Source organism: Giraffa tippelskirchi, chromosome 9 (assembly GCF_054371585.1).
Source record: "Giraffa tippelskirchi isolate mGirTip1 chromosome 9, T2T-mGirTip1v1.2.pri, whole genome shotgun sequence".
In the NCBI taxonomy this organism is placed as follows: Eukaryota; Metazoa; Chordata; class Mammalia; order Artiodactyla; family Giraffidae; genus Giraffa; species Giraffa tippelskirchi.
In genome coordinates, this window is record NC_137283.1 from 150,167,211 (window position 1) to 150,192,065 (window position 24,855).

General features: G+C 48.7%; 1 protein-coding gene and 1 long non-coding RNA gene across 2 annotated transcripts in view; one reads left to right on the plus strand and one right to left on the minus strand.

The window, feature by feature from the left end:
- Window positions 1-3,180, minus strand: part of LOC145521409 (retinoic acid early transcript 1E-like) — a 6,507-nt gene extending 3,327 nt beyond the window's left edge. Inside the window, exons 1-4 of the mRNA XM_081529980.1 lie at window positions 3,126-3,180; window positions 2,061-2,241; window positions 1,007-1,270; window positions 474-755 (exon numbers count right to left, since the gene is read on the minus strand). Of these exons, the coding sequence (XP_081386106.1) occupies window positions 526-755; window positions 1,007-1,270; window positions 2,061-2,133 (567 nt within the window). The 5' untranslated portion in view covers window positions 2,134-2,241; window positions 3,126-3,180 and the 3' untranslated portion in view covers window positions 474-525. The remainder of the gene's footprint in view (window positions 1-473; window positions 756-1,006; window positions 1,271-2,060; window positions 2,242-3,125) is intronic.
- The window catches only part of LOC145521411 (uncharacterized), a 19,649-nt gene extending 9,083 nt beyond the window's left edge, over window positions 1-10,566 (plus strand). Inside the window, exons 7-8 of the long non-coding RNA XR_014065371.1 lie at window positions 9,208-10,012; window positions 10,098-10,566. This is a non-coding gene — a long non-coding RNA (uncharacterized LOC145521411). The remainder of the gene's footprint in view (window positions 1-9,207; window positions 10,013-10,097) is intronic.
- The last annotated feature ends 14,289 nt before the right edge of the window (window positions 10,567-24,855 follow it).

The following is a 24,855-nucleotide window of genomic DNA, read 5'->3' on the forward strand; positions in this document are numbered from 1 at the left end:
GAGATAGCAAATGTTGATCTGATTATCTTTCCAGTGGACATGTTTACTGTGAGGAGTCCTTTTTGAGGAGGACACAATTGGGGATCCTTAATTCTGTCTGGGAAGGGATAAGGGCTTCATTAAGTGACATTAGAGTTGGTTAAAGGATCAGTACAACAGAGGGGAGAGAAGGCCTGGAAACATAATGCATATGTAGATTTGGGGACCATCTAGCAGTGCCAGGGGACTGGGTCATTGGTTAATGAGGAAGGGGGCTCCTGTGCTGAGGGTGGTGGGCTGGGAAAGGAGGATGTTGGGAAATCCTATGCAACGCCCATCACTGACTCTCCAGACAGGAAGTCCACCAAGAGATCAGTCACTCCATCCATCCATCATATTTTCAATTGCACAAACATATGTGCTAGGCATGAAGGCACTAGACCTTCGAAGGAAGCTACCACCTCCCCTGCCTCCCACACACCCTACTCAGTTACCTGTGGGCTCTGGGAGCAGCAGGTTCTCCCAGTGTTCCAGGAATTGCCTAAGTCAATAACTGTAGTCTCCCACTGAGATCTTCCTGAAATACTCCGCCAGTTCCTGGTTGTTCTCCCACTCCTCTTTGATCCCTGTGGCTCCAGGATCAATGACTGTCCAGACTATGCTCATGGTGTCAAGTAGGAGGGCTGTCTGTCCATTGAGGCTGAAGTGCAAGGATGCACCAGAGCATTGATCGGCTTCATGCTGACAACACAGCCTGACCTGCAGGGTGGGAGGACCTGTGCACCCCCCACACAAGGAATCTTTCTGGACTGTCCACAGTCCATCCTCCCCAGTCACTCAAGTGTGTCTGCACATCTAGGGGCCCATGATCTTCTGACCATGACTTGCCCCCTCTTACCCATCAGGTCCACCAGGTCTCTAAGGCTGGATCGTGTTCAGTCTTTTCACAGGAAGGACCTCCCCGCATGCACTCCGCCCCTACCCCTCTCTTGCTGTCTCCAGCTCCCCATTCCCTTCCCATACTTACCTCTCATCTCCTTTTTGTCCAGTTTGATGACAGACAGGACCATCCTGAGCTCTCTTCCTGCTTCTCCCAGCGTTTGGCTCAATTCAGTCCACGCTTTCGTGTCATTTACCTCCTTCCCCAGGACACCCAAAGGTTTGACCTTGTTGCTGTCACTGTCATACTGGAGGAAAGGCTTTGTGTCCACGGAGCCGTGGACTTGACACCAGGGCTGTCTAGGTCTGGACTGAGGTTTGACAGTGAGATCAAGGCACAGAGAGTGGGCATCTGTGAGAGAAAACCACAGGCATGGCTAGGAGTTTCCTCCTCCAGGGCCTGGTTGCAGAGGGAGGGGTCTCTATCCCAGACCCCCTCCTCTGCTGCATCCTCAGTCCTGCCACACCTTAAAGTATCTGAGCTTTAGATAAACACTTTGATGCCACTTTGGATCTTTTCCGTCCATATACCATCAGCAGGAAGATTTATCTGATATATGGTGGCTCAGGCAGTAAAGAATCTGCCTGCAATGCAGGAGAATGGGTTTGATCCCCTAAAGATGGAAATGGGAACCCACTCCAGTATTCTTGTGTGGAGAATGGACAGAGGAGCCTGGCAGACTACATTCCAGCGTAGGGTGGCAAAGAGTCAGACACACCTAAGTGACTAAGCAGGCACACGCCAGCTTCTGAGGAAGCAAAAACAGAAGACAATGTCTGCTTTCTAGGGACTTAAAATCTATCTCAAGAGACAAGACTTTCAATAAAATGGGAAGAAAGATGCCATAGGACACAGGCCACATTCATGATGGGTCCCTAGGCATCCGGAAAGTTTTACTGGAGTAGGAGGTGGGACTTGCCAGGAGAGGAAAAGTTGCTACAGGAGCACAGGCCCAGGCACCCTGCCTTGGGCGGGGTCCCGGAAGGCAGGGTGTCACCTCCTGGGCAGCCAGTCCAGCTAAACCACACCCTCACCATTCTAAGAGCAGGTGCACAGCTGCCCACCAGGGTGGAGCCCCTTCCCTCCCCATTTTCTCATGTCCCCCACTCCCCCACCAGAGCCCCAGATCCAGGACACTCACTGCCCAGAGTCTTCCCGGGTTCTATCAGCAGCAGTATCAGCAAAAGATGACCTGTGGTGTGAGCCAGTGACATTCCTCCCCGCAGTTTTAGGAGACTGACCGGCAAAAGGTAGCCTGGGGTGTGTCTATACCTCTTCCTCCTGGCACTGCCCAAAGTCTTCAGTCCTAGACTGAGGAAGCCCTGTTGAAAAACAAGAAAAATAACACTTATATCCAGGAAGTATTTCTTAAGTTTCAAATGTAATTACTCATTTAAAAAAAATAATCATGACATTACAAAGCCAAATTCACTTTGAACAACTATCCTCCCTCCAAAAAAGCCCTTTTCTGGTGAGAGCAAGGAAAGCCCACGTTTTGTTGGCTCTTCTGCTCATTCCATGAGCCACTACCTCCTCTGATCTTTCTTTGAACTCACTTCCTCCCTCACCCCCACCCCACCGCCGCTGCCATCTCCTGCTCAGTTATCCCTTCTTTTCTCCTACATCCACTTTCCATCCTAACTTTCTCTGTAATGAATACCATTCACTACATGTTAGTCACTCAGTCGTGTCCAACTCTTTGCGACCTGCTACTGCTGCTAAGTCGCTTCAGTCGTGTCTGACTCTGTGCGACCCCATAGACAGCAGCCCACCAGGCTCCGCAGTCCCTGGGATTCTCCAGGCAAGAATATTGGAGTGGGTTGCCATTCCCTTCTGTTAATCAAACTAGCAGCGGCCGACCCCACCAGGTCTGTCATATCGGAGGAGGGTGTACAACAGAGTCCAACGGTCCTGTTGGAGCCCAGCTCTAGAACAGCCGGGAATTTATTATCGTTTGTTCACCCGCAAGTTGCAAAGTCCTCCTAGCGCTCCGGAGGAGCAAGCTCACCGCAAAACATTTAGGGATTCTCCCGTGTCCCAGCAGCGGCCTCCTCGGGCCTTTCCCAGCCCCCTCCCCTGCGCTACCCGTCTCCCGCAGGATGTCAGCCAGGCAGGTGGCTCAACCCCGCGGTCTCCAGGCTGGTGGCTCCGGGGTGGCGGGAGAAGACAGAACATTTGGGGGGACGCGTCCTGGGTTCGTACTCACCGCCCGCTCCTTCTCCGCACCCGGTTCCTGCGATCGGCGGGGCGCGGTCCTCGCCTGCCGGGTCCAGCCAAGGTCACTTTCGCTCAGGTTGAGACTGTCTGTCGAGTTCGCAACCACAAAAGCAGTTCCGAAACTCTCTTCGGGGTTTTCAGTTTAAATCGCTCTTGCTCTTTCGAATCTCGGCTCCACGCCCCGCGGCCCCAGCTCGGGGGGTTGGGGGGTGGTGGTGATGAAGAGGCTCCTTCCGGTTGTCAGTCTGGGCGCCGCCGGGGTGACTTCGGGGACCCGGGACCTGGGACGGGGGCCTGCCAAGGAGCCACGGACGACTTCTGGGTCCTCCGGCCGAGTTTCCCAACGCTCAGGCTCCGCCCCTCTCTTCTCTACCACCCTCTCCTGAGTTTCCTAAAGCGATTCTCCCCCGGCCACCTGACCAGCTTCCGCAAGTCAGTCATTCTTGGATAGCATTCCTTAAGGGACTAAATAAAGAGATGAGCTAACTAAGATACATGGCAGCAGGCTGTTCTGGAGAAGGAAATGGCAACCCACTCCAGTGTTCTTGTGGGCAAGCCCTTTTATAGACAGAGGGAGGGGGCTGCCTGCAGAAACAGCAGTCAGCTCCGACAGTCATCTCCAGATTGGTCATGGATGGTCTGACCAGGGTCATCTTGATTGTTTCAAGTACAATTAATCTTTGGTTCCATGGTTCCATGGTTGGTTTGTTCTCATCTCCTGGAGGACAGTTCTTGGAATTGCGGCAGTTTATATCATGGCTACAGTCTGATGATCTTGTAGCTAACTTCTAACTGGTGGGAGTTTATGTATCTATAAGACAGCTCACAGGATAGAGCTCAGAATATTATCAATAGCCCTTGAGAAGGACCTAAGAGTCCTTGACTATGGTTAATGACTACATTATTATTATTTGGTCTCCTTTGACTATTTTCCTTAGTTTTTCATTTTCTCACTTCTCTGATTCAGCTTAGTGTGTGGCTAAAGCTTTTCCACAGACACAAGGCAGGCTGAGGACATGGTGGGGCAAGGGCCATAGGGTCCTGCTCTGTTTCATTGGAATTCTTGCTACAGTTCTAGGGAAGGGAAACAAATTCCCTCGCTCGATCCTGAGGGGGAGAAGCTGGTCCCTTATGTGGGGTGAGGGTGGGGGTGGATCCGTGGGTCAGGCAGGAGGGGTGGCTTAGGTGGTCTGCCCACCCCCTTGGTGGTGCTGTGTGTCGGCTTATACTCAGTACCTTGCTTTTGCTCCCAACACCTCAGTAGTGGCAGTTGAGGTTTGATCTTTTTGTATCTTGTTGCTCATAATTTGTCTCAACTGTGCATGCATGTAGCACTTTTTCACCCTTCATAGTGTCTTTGCATTTTGAAGCTTGATGAGACCTTTGTCCAGGTCCCAGCCTGTCTCAGGAGTGACAGAAGCCGGAGGAGAAGAGGGAATTCTGGATTGGGACTCCCCGGTCTTAAACTTTCCCTTGGTCTATACTCAACACCTAGAAAATGATTTCTCAAAATAACTGAACCCCTTCCGTCTGATTTCAGCAATCTAGTTAATTGGAAGAACTGCTGTATGGAGTTAATTTCACAGTGTGTAGTGAATTAACTTCTCATCCAGACATCTAAAAATGGTTCTGGCCACATGCCATCCTTGTGGGATGAATTGAGGAAATAGTCACTGAACTCAATTACTGTGCTCCATGGTTCAGATGGAGAGTGTGGTTGACACAGAAAGAGATCCTGGTCACAGTGTGTGAGGAGATGGTCAACAGGGGCGGCTGCTGTCTCGATGTCTGCCAAGTTCCCATTTCTCAGCAAGAGTCCAATAAATATTTGTTGAATGAATACATGTTCAGTTACTGCTTGTTTTCTAGTGTTAATGAAAATGTTATCAGTCCAGGATCATCAATAGATGGTAAAATTATGGGCTGAAATGTTGTCAGGGAACAGAATATTCCTGTTTTATAATAGAGAATAGAGAGAGAATATAATAGAGAATAGCAAATATAACCGTATTCCTATTATTATTACTGTTTTATAATAGAGGAATATCCCTCTATTCCAACACAGAAATGAAGTTTCAACCCACATTTTTTTGTCTGTGCAAATGTCAGAATCAAACCCACCTTTCGTTTTTATCATCATCATCATCATCATCACTCTCTAGTCTTTGTATCTTATTGACATTCTGGAGACTTTGGCTTGACCTCCTTTATCCTGACTATTGAAGACTTCTTCTTCCTATGCAAGTTGCTTTGTGGTTTCACTGGTTCTATTTTGAGAAGTGTGACCACCAGGGAAGCCTCCTGACACATCATGTTTATATTCTCAGTAAGAGATAAATGACCTCTAAAGGAGCTTCCCCACCCATATGACTAATATAAATTGAAGAGCTGTGGTCCGTGGAAGGAAAGGAAGAAAGAACGTAAGACAAAAATAGACATCAGGAATCAAAACAGACTTTCATCATCATCCTTTTGTTGTTGTTGTCATTAAGGGTAACCTTAATGTTTCTTTTAGCTGGACTAAACTTGAAATGAAACCTGACCTCATTCCAGGCTCCAGGCCCCTGACTTCCCTTTTCTTAGACTACTTTATTTCAAAATCTTGCCCTTGTCATTTTTTTCTCTTACCAGTTTTACACCTCAGGAGTATGTTCTCAAGGCCCTGGGAGGAATCACTTTCTTTCTTTCTCTTAAGGTGACTTATTAAGGCCATTTATTACTTAAATGTGCTAGCATACTCTATGACCAACCCCACCCAGATGAAAGGAAGAATGAGAACCTAAGACAAGCTACACACCTAGTGGAAAAGGAATCAGTGAAGGATAGTAATTTGCCAGTCTATGTGACATGAGCTTTTCTACTGTGTATTATCTGATAAGGTATAACTTCCTTTGTTGCTGTTGCTGCTGTTTAGTCCCTAAGTCATGTCCAACTCTTCGAGACCTCATGGGCTGTAGCCAGCCAGGCTCCTATGTCCATGGGATTTCCCAGGGAAGAATACTGGAGTGGCATCTGTTTACAGATGTTTTGTTTTTTGATTGCCCTGGGTCTACATTTCTGCGTGCAGGCTTTCTCCAGCTGCAGCTAGCAAGGGCTACTCTCTAGTTGTGGTGCTCCGGCTTCTCATTGAGGTGGCTTCTCTTGTTTTGGAGCACTGACTTTAGGCGTGTGGGGTTCAGTAGTTGTGGTATGGCCTGCAGGCTCTAGAGCGTAGGCCTTGGGAGCCATCTCTTTGAATCTGAAGTATTAAAGGAGATAGTGCTGGCATCTCCCAGTCTCTGTAGGAGGGTAGGAGCCTATATTTGGCTCTCCAAGTAGCTCAGCTGGTAAAGAATCCGCCTGCAATGTGGGAGACCCAGGTTCGATCCTTGGGTTGGGAAGATCCTGTGGAGGAGGGCCTGGCAACTCAATCCAGTATTCTTGCCTGGAGAATCCCTGTGGACAGAGGAGCCTGGAGGGCTATAGTACATGGAGTCACAAAGAGTCAGACAGGACTGAGCAACTGAGCACAGCACAGCACAGGAGCCTGTAGTAGTCAGCTGGTTCTGCCACACAGAGGACCCCAGACTGGATGGCTTAAACAACAAACACAGGTTTTCCTACAGTTCTGGAGGTAGGAAGTCCAAAGATCATGGTGCTGGAGGGTTTGTATCTTCATAAGATCAATGTATCTTATTTTTTGATGCATTTCAAACTTGAAGACAATACAACATTTGCCTCAAACACTTCATCATGTATTTCAGTAACTAATGGTCTTGTCTGCCTTTGAATCTGTACTCTTGTTTCCCCATGTCACCTTGAACTTCCAATTTAATGACTATTGCTGCATTTTCTTTGGTGTACTATATTAATTTTTTAGTTTTAATATTTAAAGTTTAAGGTTTAAAATATAGTTTCCCCAGATAGAAAGTAAGATGCATTATTTTTATTTTTTGGCTGTGCCATGAGGCATGTAAGATCTTGTTCCTTAACCAGGGATCAAACCCCTGCCCCTGACAGTCGAAGCATGGAATTTTAACCACCCAGCCACCAGGGAAGCCCCCTGACACATCAGTTTTATATTCTCAGTAAGAGATAAGTGACCACTAAAGGAGCCTCCTCAACCGCATGAACAGTATAAACTGAAGAGCTCTGGTCCATGGAAGGAAATGAAGAAAGAACATAAGACAAAAATAGACATCAGGAATCAAAGCAGACTTTCATTATCGTCCCTTTTTGTTGTTGTTGTTAGTGTTAGTCCTGTTCAGAACGATCATCTCCAATACATTTTTTAGGGGATATATCAACCAGGCTCCCCTCTAATTTTCAGAAAACGACAGGGACCTCAGCTCCAGAATTTAGCTAGAATGTAGGGGAAAAGTGCAAAAAGGCTAAGCAGGTATTGGCTAACCAAGATTAACTCTGAGCACCTGTGAGAGAACACCTGAGACAGCAGTTGGGGAAGACAAGAATGGAGTGGCCGTGTCTTTCACACAGGAGTCCCGAGCCTGCCCTGCCTGGCCTCTGATCTCAGAGCAAGGATCCAGACTGTTTATGTCTTATCATCATCTCCAGCTCGGTTTTCGCCTCACATTCAAAGGTGGCTGTCTGTATTTCAGTTTTCTGGAAGAAGATTAAGAAAGGGTGAAAGGGCTTAGAGGAGATATCTTTTTAAATGGTCCCTTGCCACACTTCCTTTTTCAAGCCTTTGATGGGAAACTAGTTCGATGGCCACCTGCAGGGAAATAGAGGGGTAGGGGTGTGTGTTTGTAGGAAACAAGATTTTAATCATGCAAGGTCCAGTATCCCACCCCAAACCTGAGCTGTATTACCGAAAAGGAGTGGAAGTCAAATGGTGGGTGGACAACCAGCATTTATAGCAGTGCTTTGCTGTTTTCCAGAGCTGAGATCTAGTGTTTATTTCAGATCCAGACCTAAGAGTGGCAGGGCTGAGAGGTCAAACATCTTAGAAAAGAAAATGAGGGAAAACACTGGCTCCAATCTTTTTTCCTCGCATGGGAGGAACTGTAAAGTGAGAAGTTGGATTTTTGAGTGGCCTGGAGGGTGAAGGATGGAAGCAGCCTCTTAGCCCTGTGGCATGGATTGGAGCATGCTGTTGTGGGGCTGTGTTCCTCTGCCCACAATGGATCCGATTACATGCCTGTAGCTTCCTTAGTGGTAGGAAGCTGGGTAAGAACTCACGGGGTGCCTAGGACACCAGAGGTTAGACTTTTCTAGGAGCAACTTTCACTTGGGGTAAAAATGGCCCCTGAAGGAGTCATTGAACCCTTTGATAATCAGATTATCATAAATCATTAACATCCACAGTTAATAGCAACATATCCACCACTGAATGGGTCTTCCCAGGTGGTGCTAATGGTAAAGAACCCACCACCAGTGCGGAAGAGATGCCAGTTTGATCCCTGGGTGAGGTAGATCCCTTGGAGGAGGGCACGGCAACCCACTCCAGTATTCTTGCCTGGAGAATCCCATGGACAGAGGAGCCTGGTGGGCTGTGGTCCATAGGGTGGCAAAGAGTCAGACACGACTGAAATGACTCAATACGCACGCATACACATCCACCACTGAATATGAACTAATGCTAGTATATTGCTTCCAAGCGTACTGAGCTCTTTCTAATTTCATGCTCACGGTGTTTCTGTGTAGACACACGCCCCAGTGCCGGCCTCTGCAGTTTTGGAAGAAATGGTTGTGAAGAGGGGTCAGGCTCCTGTGCTTCCCTACAGGAGGTGCAGGGTGAGCCGGTGGAGGGTAGCACATCATATACCTGCTCCTCCCCAGGCCTTGGACATCAGATCACGGCTTCTGAGGCCTGCAGACCTGGGCCAGGCACACACCACCACCTCCCCTGGATGGCATGCCTTCAGGTTTGGCCTGGAACCATATCACTGGCTTTCTCGGGCCTTCAGCTTACAGACAGCCGATTGTGACCTCTCCGCCTTCTTAATCATGTAAACCAAGCCCTCAGAGTAGTTGTCCAGATCTATCTCTACCTCTACATATTCTCATGACTTTTGGTTCTCAGGAGAACCCAGAATAATACAGTCTTCTTCGCTTGGTCTCACTTCCAGGATGAGAAGGTCAGATGATGGAGCAGGAGTCAGCTGGGAATTCACCTTTCCCATCCTCACACCAGCCTCCCTGGCCCAGACCTGATACTCTAAAGGATGCGCCTTGGATGAGAAGGGGAAGAGAGCAAGTCAGAACACTGCAGAAGACCCAGGAGCCAGGTGTGATGGCTGTGGCCTTGGGTTGAGAGGTGCCGGGGCCATGGTTGGTGGTGCTGAAAAGGAGATGCAGGAATGAAAGCCCTTGTCCAGACCCCAAGTCTGAAGAGATGCCACCTTCCTCCTACTGCCTCAGGTTATCTTGTGGCGCAGGTGTTTCCTGCCCCTTGACTTTGTGCCAGGTGCACGGCCCTGGGATTGGAACCGAGACAGGGTTTGGGCCCTGACCTCAAGGAGCTCAGAGGGGTAATGGGGGGAGCAGGGGTTACAAAATGACCACTCACTTCTGCTGTGACAAGGAGGAGGTGACACGAATGGGTACAGTGAAGTCTTCTCAGGAGCTGACATTTGAGGTGTTATGAAGAATTTAAATAAATAGGCCAGGTGAGATGAGAAAAAGGTTCTCAGAATGAGAAACAGTGATAAGTCAGTCTCTGGAAACAGAATGATGCCCTCGTGTACACGATGAGCAAGAAAGAAATCCATAGTGAGTGGACCAAGTTAGACACGGCGAGGAGGAGACGCAGGGTGTGAGAAGACAAAGGATGGATGGAGGAACATCCCTGGGGTCGTTGTTCTCCCCAGACACAGTCACCATGGATGGATCACTTTCTCAATGCTTCCTCCTACCCCTCCGCAATACACAGAGGTGGGTAGGTCAGTCTCATTCTCAGAGAACTACCACTTCCTGCCCCTCTTCTCAGTTCCCTGTTATCTCTAGCATTGTCTTCCAGGTCACCACAACTTGCTCAATCCAGACCTTCCAGTCTCCCTTTGGAATCCTTGGGAGGAAACCAGTCACGTCTCTGTCAGTGTCTGTCTATGGAAGTCAGTCTGCCAGGATCCACCCATGTGTTCATCGTCTTCACACCAGCACGTCATCCTGCCCTGCAGGGCCAGAGGGTCTGACCCCACCATGCGAAAGAAAGAGCTCAGCCTCTGGGCCTGACGGAATCTTTGCCCCACCGGGGTCCACCTCCCCTGGGCCCAGCTAATCTGGACCTGTGCTCTTCAAGGCCTGCTCCTTCCACTGGACTATAAGAGAAGGACAATATGCAACTTTATTTTTTTATCCAAATACAGTGAATCTAGCTAAGCCCCCAGTCTACTCCTCCTGCATTTGGACTTTCTCACTCACACCGGCTGTGTGTTTCCCCAGTGTAACGTCAGGCAACTGCTCCTTGAGCAAATACCCAATGTCTCTGAGTGTTTCGGTCTGTGATTTCGAGATATTCATGGTTTGTTTACTTCTTCTCCCAGGGGACGCATGAACATGATGTTAGCATGACCACAATCATAGGAGAGAAAAACCTCTCCGTCCACGTGGCCTTGAACCTCACACCATGGGTGTCCAGGACTGGGCTGAGGATTAACGGTGAAATTATAGGAAAGGGAGTGAGCACGTGTGAAGGCAAAACACAGTGAGGGTGAGGTTGGGAGAAGAAGACCATAGGCCTCCTCCCCCAGTTCTGTGAGAGCAGAGTAAGGCTGCAGGGCTGGGCTGACAGAGAAGGATGGCTCCGCCTGCCCCCCGCAGCCCCCAAACACACCTCAGTTACTGGCTGAGGAAGAGGAGGAAGCCTTGATCAGGCCAAAAACCGCATGGCCCTGGATATGTCTATCTCCTCTCTGTTCAAAAGCTCCACACCTAGCATGAAACGACACAATTTTTTCCAGAGATGGGCCAGGCCAGCTCAAAAGGAGAGGCCTAAATACAGAGGACTGTGAGAATGTCTCCGAGTGTCCTGAGGAGAGATGGGGAGCTTTTAGGGGTTACTCCTGAGGAAGCAGGATCACAGTGGGGGAGGATGAGCACAGAACCCAAAGCTGGAGAAGGGAGAGTTCACAATTAGGGGTCACAGGACTTAGCAAGGCTGGGAGATGCTGCTGATCTCACGCTAGGATGGGTCTTGGAAGCCTGGAGAAAGGCCTGGCCCACATGCCATGAAAGAGAAAATCCAGAAATTCCTGAGTCAGGTGGTAGACGAGGGGATCAAAGGTTCAGAGAAGTGAATCTGCCAGCGCAGACCACCTAAGCCATCTCTCAGGTCCGAACCCTTGACCCACCCTTAACCTCACCCTATATAAGCGACCAGTCTGCCTCCCCCCACTGCCCCCAACCCAAGGGAATGAGCAAAGAAAGTTGTTGCTTGTGCTTGCTCCCTCACACTGCAGCACGTGTCCTAGTGAATCCTTGCCTGAATTTCTCATCTGGCCCCTTATCCACTTCTATTGATTAAGGAGGCTGAGAAGCCTGGTCACTAACATACTCTGTGGCAACCATGAAGGGCTATTGTTACCTTTCTGGGAGAGTATCTGTGCATCTCTGTGGTCTCGGGGTGCCACTTCCCTGTTGTCACAAGTGGCCACATAAACCTAGGCTCAGAGTCACCAGGTTTGGTAAGTCTGCCTTCCTGGCCCCTGGGCCCCTCATTCAGGCATCGCTCTCCCCCTCCCCCTTGGTCCCTTTCCCTCCTCTATTATCTCTCCCCTTCTCCTCTCTCTGGCCTCTTCTATCTCTGTCCTCTCCTTCTGAGAGAGTGGCCCTCAGCAAGGACAGCATCACTCCTCTCGACTTAGGAGACAAAGCCCCTCTGGCTGTCAATGGCTCACCTTGATGAGAGAGACCCACTTCATACCCCGCAGGTCTTGATCCAGCAGGTTCTGCCTCACAGGAGATTTGTGAGAATGATAGAGGTTCAAACCTCTTATTAGGTAGTGGCCACAAGTCTGATCATACCAGTAGTCTCACTTCTATTTTCCTGTTGCCAAGAGAAGCTCCGTGGCAGATTTCTATATGCTAGTTTAGTCATGGGTGAGAATCCCACCTCTGGGCTTCAGTCCCACAGCTGATGTACAAGGGGCTGGTTTCTGGGCTTGATCACCCCAGTGGCCAGTGGACAGGGTGCTCCCTCCTTCACTGGCCCTTTCTGGAAGCCTGCAGGTTGGGGCCTGAAGAAATAGACACCCGCAGGGTACAGGGGTTGAAAAGGCAATGGCTCCCTTTCAGTTTTTCAGTCTTTTCTGTCTCTCCTCCCTTTTGCTCTCCCTTGGTCCTCATACCTACACTCTTGTCCTTTTACATCCAAGAGACTCCCTGTTGGCTCACCTTTTTCACCACCACTTGTTTGTTTTGTGTTCCCACCTCAGGCTTGAGGTTCCCACTGGCCCCCTTGCAGAAGGGCCAGTTGAGACATGAGTTGGGCTGGGCTGGACAAAGTGCCCCAGAGGCCACTTCCCAGTAAGACCCTCTCTTTGTTTCTTGTTTGTTAATTTCCTGTCATTGTTAGGTTCTCTCAGTCAGTGAATTCAAAAGCATCTTTGTTTTATGTACTTTTGTCTGTCCAAATGCTCCTGCAAAGCTCTGCTACAATTGTGGGCATGGGTTACTTGTTGTTCAGTCACTCAGTCATGTCTGACTCTTTGCGACCCCATGGACTGCAGCAAACCAGGCTTCCTTGCCCTTCACCATCTCCTGGAGCTTGCTCACATTCATGTCCATTGAGTCAGTGATGCCATCCAACCATCTCGCCCCCTGTCATCCCCTTCTCCTCCTGCCTTCAATCTTTCCCAGGTCTTTTCCAATGAGTTGGCTCTTCACATCAGGTGGCCAAAGTATTGGAGCTTCAACTTCAGCATCAGTCTTTCCAATGAATATTCAGGACTGATTTCCTTTAGGATTGACTGGTTTGATTTCCTTGCTGTCCAAGGGACTCTCAAGAGTCTTCTCCAACACCACAGCTCAAAAGCATCAATTCTTCAGTGCTCAGCCTTATTTATGGTCCAACTCTCACATCCATACATGACTACTGAAAAAACCATAGCTTTGACTATAGGGACCTTTGTTGGGAACGTGATGTCTCTGCTTTTTAATATGCTGTCTAGGTTTGTCATAGCTTTTCTTCCAAGGAGCAAGCATCTTTTAATTTCATGGCTGCAGTCTCTGTTCACAATCATTTTGGAAGACTTGAAAAACAAAACAAACAAAAAAGGGAGCTTGCATTTTTCCCCTCCAAAAATGTAAGTCTTTCACCTGGGTTCTCAGGAACCATCTGGTCCATCTGTGGTCCCCCAGAGTGAGGGAAAAAAATTAGCATTTTTAAAACCAAAGCAGTAAAACAAGGAGATCTCTGGTTCTGTCTTTACATGGAAATGAATTTGTAATTGAGCTGGATTTAATTGGGTTAAGGGAGAGTAAGCACTATATAAATAAACTCTCAGAAATATCAATAAAGCTCACCAGAACACATTTCTGACACCAGGAAGGACCGAGAGTTGGAATGATTGGCCAGAGATAACCCAGAAACTAACTCCATCACCAAAGAACCTGAGACTACAAGCCATGAGGCAGAGCAGTTCTCCTGGGTTCCCTTACCCTGCTGCTCTCCGCCCTGTACCCCCTTCCCAAAAAAGCCTCTTGATTTGTCAGCATGTGTGTCTCATGGAACAATTCATTTCCCACTGTTAGACAAAAGCCCACTCTCTGACCCTGCAAGGAGTCCCCCTTTCTGTAACAGATGGCGACTCTGGTGGGATTTCGTCACTGCGACTGATGCCCTGACCATTCAGGTACTTAGGGACAAGCTTGTCCGCTGACTGACCCGACCCAGTGGCCCGAACAGGGATTTTCTTTTGTCCCTTGTCACCTCCCGACTCCGACAACTGGCCTGAGTGCCCCGATCTGTTAAGGAACAAGAGACTTAAGACTGATAAGGAACAAGGGGAGGAACAAGAGCCTACAGTTCTCGCTCAGTCGTGTTCGACTCTTTGCGACCCCATGGACTGCAAGACCAACACCAACTCCAGGAGTTTACTCAAACTCATGTCCATCAAGTCGGTGATGCCTTCCAACCATCTTATCCTCTGTCGTCCCCTTCTCCTACCGCCTTCAATCTTTCCCAGCATCAGGGTCTTTTGCAGTGAGTCAGTTCTTCGCATCGAGTGGTCAAAGTATTGGAGTTGCAGCTTCAGCAACAAGAACCTGGCGGTCTCCTATCACCGGCGCAAGTGGAGGCACCGCGTAAGCACGAGTGCAGACGAGTACAGACAGAAACCCCCGCCCCCGCGAGTGAGTGAGCTGGCTTGAGAGCCCCGCCCAAGCCCCGTCAGCCGAGGGGCGGGCCAGGCACTCTGCGTATGAGCGGAGGTCCAGACAGTATTGTGGCCTCACGGGAGAGGATCGCCCATTCTGACTTGGCAGCCTCGCACTCCTGCAAATTTGAGATCCAGGTGGCAAAGGGAGAGATGGGTGGCTCCAAGACCAGTCTTCGCTTCCTCGTTTTGCTTCTAGTTTTCTTCTTCAGCGGGACGTCCAGCGGTGAGTTCGGGGATGACCCTGCGCGGGGCGTGGCGGGGGTACGCGAGGAGGTTGGATGGGTTATGACCCGAAAAGGAGATGGGGGTGGTGTCCGCGGGGGTTCGCGAAACTTCTTGCAGGGTAGCGCCGCCGCCCCCACCTCTTTCCCTTCCCTCGGCCCGTTTGGTCCTCGGAGGCTCCTCCTGGCTTCTTGCCGGCTCTCCGGGTCAGAACAGGGGTGACCTGGGTGAAGTAGTAATGCCAGGAATTTGGGAGGTGACGATGGGAGAAGAGGGGGCCGAGACGCGGCAGGAAATAGGGTTGAAACCCCCAAGGGTCCAGACTGCCCCTGGGAAGTGGGAGCCCTGAAGCCGGGCGGTTTGGCACCAGTCGGCCATCCCGCGTAGAAGAGACCCAGACCCGCCCCGAAAAGCACACCCTCCCGCCCCGACCTGTGCCAAAGAGACCCTTCTGGTCCCTACATCTCCGGCCCTTGAAGGACCAGCGCCCTTTCCTGGCCGTAAGTTATAAACGCAGAGCGGACCCGGGTGCCCAGGAGGCGGCGGCGGCTCGCTTCCTGCTGAAAGGTTCTTGCCTTGCTCTTTTTGAGCCGCAGCTGCTGGCTTAACCCCAGGCTCCCGGGCCCCGGGGCGCGGCTCCACCCGGATCTCTCCCGGTGCGAACCTCTTCCTGAGCGGGGAACCGGTGCGCCGGCTCAGTGGTCTAGATGCAGATTTTTTTGTGTTAGAGAAGTGACCTTATTAGGCACTACGTCTATCCTTTAACCTGTTAGTACCCAGCGAAACAGATGTCCTGCCTTTCACTTGGCTTGCAGAGTCCAAGTTGAATATAAGCAGGTTTCCAAGTAGACAATTTCGTAGACCTGCCCCAGGTCAACATTTCTGCTTGGTGGGGGTGGGGGGTGCGGGATGCACGGGGTAGGGGGATTTCCACGCACTATATCGGCTGTAGCTTTCCTTTTCTGCAAAGTAGATGATGAGGTTATGATACTAAATGCAGCTCAACTTGACAGTAAATTCTTCAAAAACTTCCCTTCTTCAAAAATGTGAAAGGAAGGAAAATGTGCTACAAAAAAGTTGAAATAAAAACTTCGGTCTTGGACAAAGCCACTAGCAGAACTATCTATGATCCTGTTCATGCAACTCCAGCTACTTCTACCCGTGTGTTTTATATCAGCACAGGGGTTTGCTGTGCAGTTATATTTCTTGTAGTAATAATATTAGCTATTTTGCACCTTCATCAGTTCAGTTCAGTTCAGTCGCTCAGTCGTGTCCGACTCTTTGCGACCCCATGAATCGCAGCACGCCAGGCCTCCCTGTCCATCACCAACTCCCGGAGTTTACCCAAACCCATGTCCATCGAATCAGTGATGCCATCCAATCATCTCATCCTCTGTCGTCCCCTTCTCCTCCTGCCCCCAATCCTACCCAGCATTAGGGTCTTTTCCAATGAGTCAGCTCTTCTCATGAGGTGGCCAAAGTATTGGAGTTTCAGCTTCAAAATCAGGCCTTCCAACGAACACCCAGGGTTGATCTCCTTTAGGATGGATTGATTGGATCTCCTTGCAGTCCAAGGGACTCTCAAGAGTCTCCTCCAACACCACGGTTGAAAAGCATCAATTCTTCGGCGCTCAGCTTTCTTCACCGTCCAACTCTCACATCCATACATGACCACTGGAAAAACCATAGCCTTGACTAGACGGACTTTTGTTGGCAAAGTAATGTCTCTGCGTTAAAATATGCTATCTAGGTCAGCCATAACCTTCCTTCCAAGGAGTAAGCGTCTTTTAATTTCATGGCTGCAATCACCATCAGCAGTGATTTTGGATCCCCCAAAAATAAAGTCTGACACTGTTTCCACTGTTTCCCCATCTATTTCCCATGAAGTGATGGGACCAGATGCCATGATCTTAGTTTTCTGAATGTTGAGCTTTAAGCCAACTTTTTCACACTCCTCTTTCACTTTCATCAAGAGGCTCTTTAGCTCTTTTTCACTTTGTGCCATAAGGGTGGTGTCATCTGCATATCTGAGGTTATTGATATTTTTCCCATCAATCTTGATTCCAGCTTGGGTCTCTTCCAGCCCAGCGTTTCTCATGATGTCATCTGCATATAAGTTAAATAAGCAGGGTGACAACATACAGCCTTGACATACTCCTTTTCCTATTTGGAACCAGTCTGTTGTTCCATGTCCAGTTCTAACTGTTGCTTCCTGACCTGCATAAAGGTTTCTCAAGAGACAGGTCAGATGGTCTGGTATTCCCATCTCTTTCAGAATTTTCCACAGTTTATTGTGATCCACACAGTCAAAGGCTTTGGCATAGTCAATAAAGCAGAAATAGATGTTTTTCTGGAACTCTTTTGCTTTTTCGATGATCCAGCGGATGTTGGCAATTTGATCTCTGTTTCCTCTGCCTTTTCTAAAACCAGCTTGAACATCCGGAAGTTCACGGTTCACATATTGCTGAAGCCTGGCTTGGAGAATTTTGAGCATTACTTTACTAGCATGTGAGATGAGTGCAATTGTGCAGTAGTTGGAGCATTCTTTGGCATTGCCTTTCTTTGAGATTGGAACGAAAACTGACCTTTTCCAGTCCTCAGCCACAGCTGAGTTTTCCAGATTTGCTGGCATATCGACTGCAGCACTTTCACAGCATCATCTTTGAGGATTTGAAATAGCTCAACTGGAATTCCATCACCTCCACTAGCTTTGTTCGTAGTGATGCTTTCTAAGGCCCACTTGACTTCACATTCCAGGATATCTGGCTCTAGGTGAGTGATCACACCATTGTGATTATCTGGGTCATGAAGATCTTTTTTGTACAGTTCTTCTGTGTATTCTTACCACCTTTTCTTAATATCTTCTGCTTCTGTTAGGTCCATACCATCTCTGTCCTTTATCGAGCCCATCTTTGCATGAAATGTTCCCTTGGTATCTCTAATTTTCTTGAAGAGATCTCTAGTCTTTCCCAATCTGTTGTTTTCCTCTATTTCTTTGCATTGATCACCGAGGAAGGCTTTCTTATCCCTCCTTGCTATTCTTTGGAACTCTGCATTCAGATGGGGATATCTTTCCTTTTCTCCTTTGCTTTTCGCTTCTCTTCTTTTCCCAGCTATTTGTAAGGCCTCCTCAGACAGCCATTTTGCTTTTTTGCATTTCTTTTCCATGGGGATGGTCTTGATACCTGTATTCCGTAGGATTATATAACAATAATGTATCCTGCCTGAGGACAGTCTCTGGATTAAACCTTCTGGCTAATCCTGTTATCTTAGAGTATATAACTCCACTGCTAACACTAGCAGCTGGGTATCCTTTCTGCCCCCTTCTGATGCCTATGTCAGAAGCTTTCTCTATTTATACTTTCTATTTATATTTAAAGCTTTCTCCTTTATACTTCAATAAAACTTTATTACACAAAAGCTCTGAGCGATCAAGCCTCGTCTCTGGCCCCGGGTTGAATTCTTTTCCTCCGGAGTCCAAGAATCCCGACGTCTTTACGTGGTTCAGCAACAAAACTTTCAGAGAAGCTGAAACACCTTTCGACATCCCTTACATGCGGAATCCAAAAAGTCGTGATACAAGTGCTCTTACTTACAAACCAGAAAGACTCACAGTCTTAGAGAATGAATTTATGGTTGCCAGGGGCAAAGGACGGGGGGAAGGGATTGTTAGGGAGTCTGGGGTCAACATGCATACACTGATTTATTTAAAATGGATAACCAACAAGGACCTACTGTATAGCACATAGAACTCTGCTCAATGTTATGTAGCAGTCTGGGTGGGGATAGGAGGGGCATTGGGGAAGAATAGATGCATGTGTGAAAGTGAAAGGGAAAGAAAGTTACACAATCATGTCCGACTCTTTGGGATCCCAAGGACTGTAACCTGTCAGCTCCTCTGTTCATGGAAATCTTCAGGCAAGGGAGTGCTGGAGTGGGTTGCCATTTTCTTCTCCAGGGGATCTTCCTGACCCAGGGATCGAACCCATGTCTCCTGTGTCTCCTGCGTTGGCAGGCCGATTCTTTACCACCAGCACCACCTGGGAAGCCTTTATAGTGATCCTGAAATCAACATCTCTATATTGCAAAAAAGTTAAGTATTTCATGCCTGTTTTCTAATCCAGGAGAAAAGTCGTGGTATTTCACCATTCCTCCACATGATGGGATTAAATAAAACCAATGATAATGCTTTATTTCTTGTGGAAACAGAGAATTTAAGGATCACTCCTAAAGTAACATGCAGTCCAGCTGTGAAGTGATCCTTAAATTCTTTGAATTTTTAAATGTATATTTCACCATATCCCAACAGTAGGTCATATGTTTACCCTACTACGCAACCATCCCGATGTTAGTTCTAGGCTGGAAAACCTGGACTAAAAGCCATGTAGATACAGGCTGCCCTCAGGGAGATTGTAGGCTGGGTTCCAGACCAGAGCAATAAAGTGAATTTCACAATGAGGGGAATCACACAAATTTTTCATTTCCACTGCATATAATGTTATATTGACGTGGAAGTCTGTTAAGTGTGCAGTACCTTTATGTCTAAATAAATAATGTACAGGCCTTAATATACAACACTTTGTGTCTAAAATAAAATATGTTGAGCATCATCTGAGCCTCCAGGGAGTCACCATCTTTTTGCTGGTGGAGGGTCTTGTTTCAATGTATATGGCTGCTGACTGATCAGGGTGGTGGTTGCTGAAGGTTGGGGTGGGTAGTGCAATTTCTGAAAATAAGACAACAATGAACTTTGCCACATTGTTTGACTCTACCTTTCACAGAAGATTTCTCTTAGCATGCAATGCTCTTTGACAGCGTTTTACCCACACTAGAACTTTTTTCAAAATTAGACTTAATCCTCTCCAACCCTCCTGCTGCCTTTTCAACTAAATTTATTCTAAACTTATAATATTCTAAGTCCCTTGTTGTCATTTCAACAATCTTCACAGAATCTTCACCAGGAGTAGATTCCATATTAAGAAACCACTTTCTTTGCTCATACATTAGAGTCACCTCTCATTTATTCCAATTTTATCATGAGATTGTAACAATCAATCCCATCTTCACATTAGGCTCCACTTCTCATTCTAGCTCTCTTGCTATTTCCACCACATCTGTAATTACTTCTTCCAGTGAACTCTTGAACCCCTCAAAGACATCTCAGAAGGTTAAAATCAACTTCTTCAAATTCCTATTAATGTTGTTATTTCAACCTCTCCTCATGAATCACAAATGTTTTGGGTGGAACTTATCATCGTGAATTCACTCTAGAAAGTTTTCAATTGACTTTGCCCAGACCCATCAGAGGAATCACTATTTGTGGCAGCTATAGCCTTCCAGAAACTATTTCCTAAATACCAGGACTTGAACATCGTGACTACCCCTTGATCTGTGGGCCGCAGAACGGATTCTGTGTTAGCAGGTGTGAAAACAACATGAATCTCATTGTACTTCTCCATCAGGGCCCTTGGGTGCTTTCTCAATGAGCAGTGATATCTTGAAAGGAATCTTTTTTTGTGAGCAGTAGGTCTCAACATTGGATTTAATGTTTTTGGTAATCAGTGTTGTAAAGAGATATGCTGTCATCTAGACTTTGTTGTTCCATTTGCAGAGCACAGGCAAAGTAGATTTAGCATAATTCTGAAAGTCCCTAGGATTTTCAGAAGGTAAGTGAGGCTTGGCTTCAACTTCAAGTCACCAGCTGCATTAGCCCCGAACAAGAGGGTCAGCCTATCCTTTGAATCTTTGAAGCCAGGCACTGACTTCTCCTTGCTAGCTATGCAAGTCCTCGGGGGCATCTTCTTCCAATAGAACACTGTTTTCTCTACACTGGAAAGCTCTAATTTAGGACAGCTGTCTTCAGAGATTATTTTATTAGATCTTCTGGATGACTTGCTGCAGCTTCTGCATCAACTCTCAACGTTCCACTCTGCGCTCTATGTTAGGAAGGTGGCTTCTTTCCTTAAACCTCATGAACCAATCTCTACTGGCTTTCAACTTTTTTTCTGCGCTTCCTCACCTCTTTCAGCCTTCATAGAATTGAAGAGAGCTAGGGCCTTGCTCTAGATTAGGCTTTGGCCTAAAGCAGTGTTGTGATCTTTCGTCCAGTCCACTGAAAGATTCTCCGTATCAGCAGTAAGGCTGTTTTGCTATCTTCTCATTCGTGAGTTCACTGGAGGAGCACTTTTGATTTCCTTTAAGAACTTTTCCTTCGTGTTCACAACTTGACTAACTATTTGGGGCAAGAGGCCTAGTTTCTGGCCCATCTTGGCTTTGACATGCCTTCTTCAAAAGCTTCACCATTTCTGTCTTTGGATTTAAAGTGAGAGAAGCGTGATTCTTCCTGTCAATGGGACATGTAGAGGTAAGGTTATTAATTGTTATTAATTGGCCTAAGTTTGATATTGTTGTGTCTCAGGGACTCAGGAGTCTCAGGAGAGAGATGGACGGGTCAATGGAGCAGTCAGGACACACACACATATCAGATGGCAATGTGCACATGGTTCCTGGCACCCCAAAACAATTACAATACTAACATGAAAGATCATTGATCGCACAAAGGCAAAATCAAGATGGCCAAGTAGGAAGCCCTGAGCTCCGCTCTCCCACGAACACACCAAAACTACAACCACATACACAACAGCTCTCTTTCTGAGAAAATGACCTGAAACCGGCAGAACATCCCCTCTACAAACAACATAGAGAAGGAACCACACTGAGAAGAGCAGGAGCAGAAAAGAAGGGATCTAGTTGGGACCCTTTGGCCAGGTACTCTGAAATGGAGGAGTCATCACAAACTGGGGCATTCTGCCTAAGGAGCAGGAGGTTTGTGCCCTATATCAGGCACCCCAGCGCTTGTGCAGCACTGGGAGAAGCAGCCCCACGCCCACTCCTGTTTTGGAAATGAAGAGGGTTTATGATCTGGAGCACTGGAGGACTGTGGGAAATGGAGACTCCACTCTTAGAGACCATGGGCACAGAATTACTTGCCCACTCCCTGTCCCAGCAGAGTCAGCAAAGTGTCTGGTGCTCTGGTCAACATTTGAAGACCATGCCTTGCATCAGCCAGCAGCGCTCCAGACAGGAGACTCCCAACAACCATCCCTCCCCCCAACATGTGCACACACACACACACGCACGCACATGGAGGACCCAAAGCTTGGCTCTAGATGATCTCTCAGCTCTGCTCCACCTCCACGTGACCCCAGCCCAGGCTAAGACAATCACTGCAGGTCCTTGGGATCCTGATGAGTTGTGTGACTGCGTTGCCACACGCAGGCTTATCTGGTAGAAGCCCTGACTCACACCCAGTCCAGCACCATGCTCTACCTTGGGGCACCCAGCTGCTACCCACGGAGAGCAGCAAACTCTGAATCAACAAGTGCAAAGGAGATAAGAATGTTCTCAACTGACTCACTAGTCTCTGTGTGGGAGGGACCTGTGCTGGGGGGCTGGTTGGAAGACAAGAGACCCACAAGGGTGGGCAGGACTCAGGGTTGTGTGGGATAAGAGCTTGGTGGGGCCAGGTGACCTGTGTGGGGATAGACTCCCTTATGAAGGGCTGGGTGTGGGAGCCCAGGTTGAATCCCCCGGAGGAGGCAACCTGGAAGCCCCTGATAGACTCAGACCACAGGGAGGAAGGACTGGGAGAACAGGAGGAAGTCAGAAGGCTGCCGTCAGAGATGGGCCAGGTCGGCCCGGCATGAGGATCATGGGCCCCGGGGACCTGGGCAACCAGACTCACCCCAGGCATGCCCCTGAACCCCGGCCTCACACCAGATCCCCAGGCTTGAGATTAGAGGTGGAGGGCTGGGGAGGTTGGAATTAACACCTGAAGCAGTTTCACGGATGTGGACTATAGATACCTCCAGAAACGGGAATCTGGACGCAATTCAGACTGTGCTAGGTTCTTCATCTCGCCATGCCTCAATTTACACATTTGTAAATGGAAATGCTACCTAAGGGAAGGAATAGAGGCTAAATATTCATTTAGGACCTCCAGAAACGGGAATCTGGACGCAATTCAGACTGTGCTAGGTTCTTCATCTCGCCATGCCTCAATTTACACATTTGTAAATGGAAATGCTACCTAAGGGAAGGAATAGAGGCTAAATATTCATTTAGGACCTGAGGAGATCATGCAGGTAATCCTAATTTGTATATGCTGAGGACTCACCAACCCCTGTCTCAGGAGTTGTTGTTTTGTCACTAAGTCTTATCTCTGTGATCCTGTGGACTGTAGCCCGCTAGCCTCCTCTGTCCATGGGATTTCCTCAGGCAAGAATATTGGAGTGGGTTGCCATTTCCTCCTCCAGGGGATCTTCCCCATCCAGGGATGGAACAGACATCTCCCACATTGACAGGCGGATTCTTCACCGCTGAGCCACCTGGGAAGCCCCATTATCAGGTGTTAGTGCCACTAAAAAAACACAAGGAACATGGGGATCCAGAGAAGGGGATGGATAGAAGAAAGGTGAGGGAGAGATAATTGAAATTTTGAGGAACAACAGTCCCACAGAGGGTGTGGGGAGCCTGGGGGGAGCCACCAGGAGAGACTCCAGTGGGAGGACTCTGGGGACTCATTCCCTTCTGGCCAACCAGGCTCCTACTCACGGCTGGGTCACCCCAGGACTCCAGGTGGCAAGGGCTGCTGGCTCCAACTTCAGTCTTGCCATCCTGGTCCTGCTTCTGCTGCCCAACTGTGTCCACGATGCGCAGGGTGGTGAGCTCCTGGTGAACCTGCTGGCAGAAGGCGGGGATGATGCATTATAACCAGAGAGCAGGACCTAAGCTGGCCTTGGGTAGAGAGCCTATGGGCGCGGTGTTGCCTCTGCCTCCTCCCTCAATCCCTAGGTGAGCTCCTTTCCTTGTTGGCAGCTGCTGGGCTGGTTGGCCACTTTCAGGCCAGCAAAAGGGCAAGTTGGTTGAAAAAGTAATGCTCAGACAATGGGAGGTGGGGAGGCGAGAGGACAAGGAGAGAGCACGGCAGGAAACACTGCTATCCCTAAGCTCCCAGCCCCTTACTCATCCTTCCAGGAGTGGGGGTCCCCGTGGCAGGGCTGGGACAGGCGACTTCCTGTGAGGAGGAACCCAGACACCCTCTGAAAAGCACACACCACTGATCTCATTGGTTCACACAAACCCTTCTCCTCCACACGACCCCCTGCTCTTGAACTCCCAGGCCACTTTACCAGGCATACACCGTTTGAGCCGCCCTAGGCTCTCACTTCCCCAGATATATCCCCTTAGTGGTCAGAGCTCTTCCCCTGCAGCTCACTAAGTTCATTCCACATCTTGGCATCCCGAGAAGCCCAGGGCCTCCAGTACCTTCCCACCTGTGAAGGGACCCAAATCACACTCTCAACTGGCATCTTATCCCCTTGCGTGAGGACTCACCCCAACAAAATCCACTCAGCCTGGTCCCCAAGAGGGACGGGAGCCCAGTCCCCCAAAGTGTGACATGGGACCTGAGGGTGAGAAGGGGCACCCCCACTTCTACTCTTTGGTCCCACATTCATATCGTCCACAGACTGTGGAGATGGCAGCCTATAATGGTTATTGATTAAAGCAGGATTTGGGGAAATCTTCTATGGAAGACAATAAATCTCTTCAGGCCATTTGGCATCTGTCTCTGTGAAACTCCAGGTTCGTGGTGCGACAACAGGCAAAGATAACGTGAAAAACCAAAGGAAACCTTTGACCCCTGCGCTGGTTTGCGAACCCCAGCACCAGGGGACTCATCATTATCCAGGGGCTGCCTCGGCTGCCTGTTTGTGAATCACCACCCTGCCCGGTCCTGCCTTGTAGCCTCTGGAGGTGGGAATGTGATAGGAGGGTGGGTCCTGCAGTTACAGGCTAACGCCCCCTGCTCTGCTGTAGAGTGGCTTCCTCGGTCCGAGGGGCCACAGGGGACACTGTGTGAAGCCACAGAGGTGAGCAGAGGACAGGGGAGGCACAACAATCCTGGTGTCAGGTCTTGGTCCCCTGCTGGTCATCTTATTTGTTCCCTGAGGCCCTGCTTATGCCAAACCACACAACCACTTCTATCCTATGATAGCTGGCCTCTCAGGAACGATTACCGAGTGGATGAGCCTAGTTCATCAAGACCGGTGGTCCCTTCTCTACCAGACTCAGGACCATATCAGTTCAGTTCAGTTCAGTCGCTCAGTCGTGTCC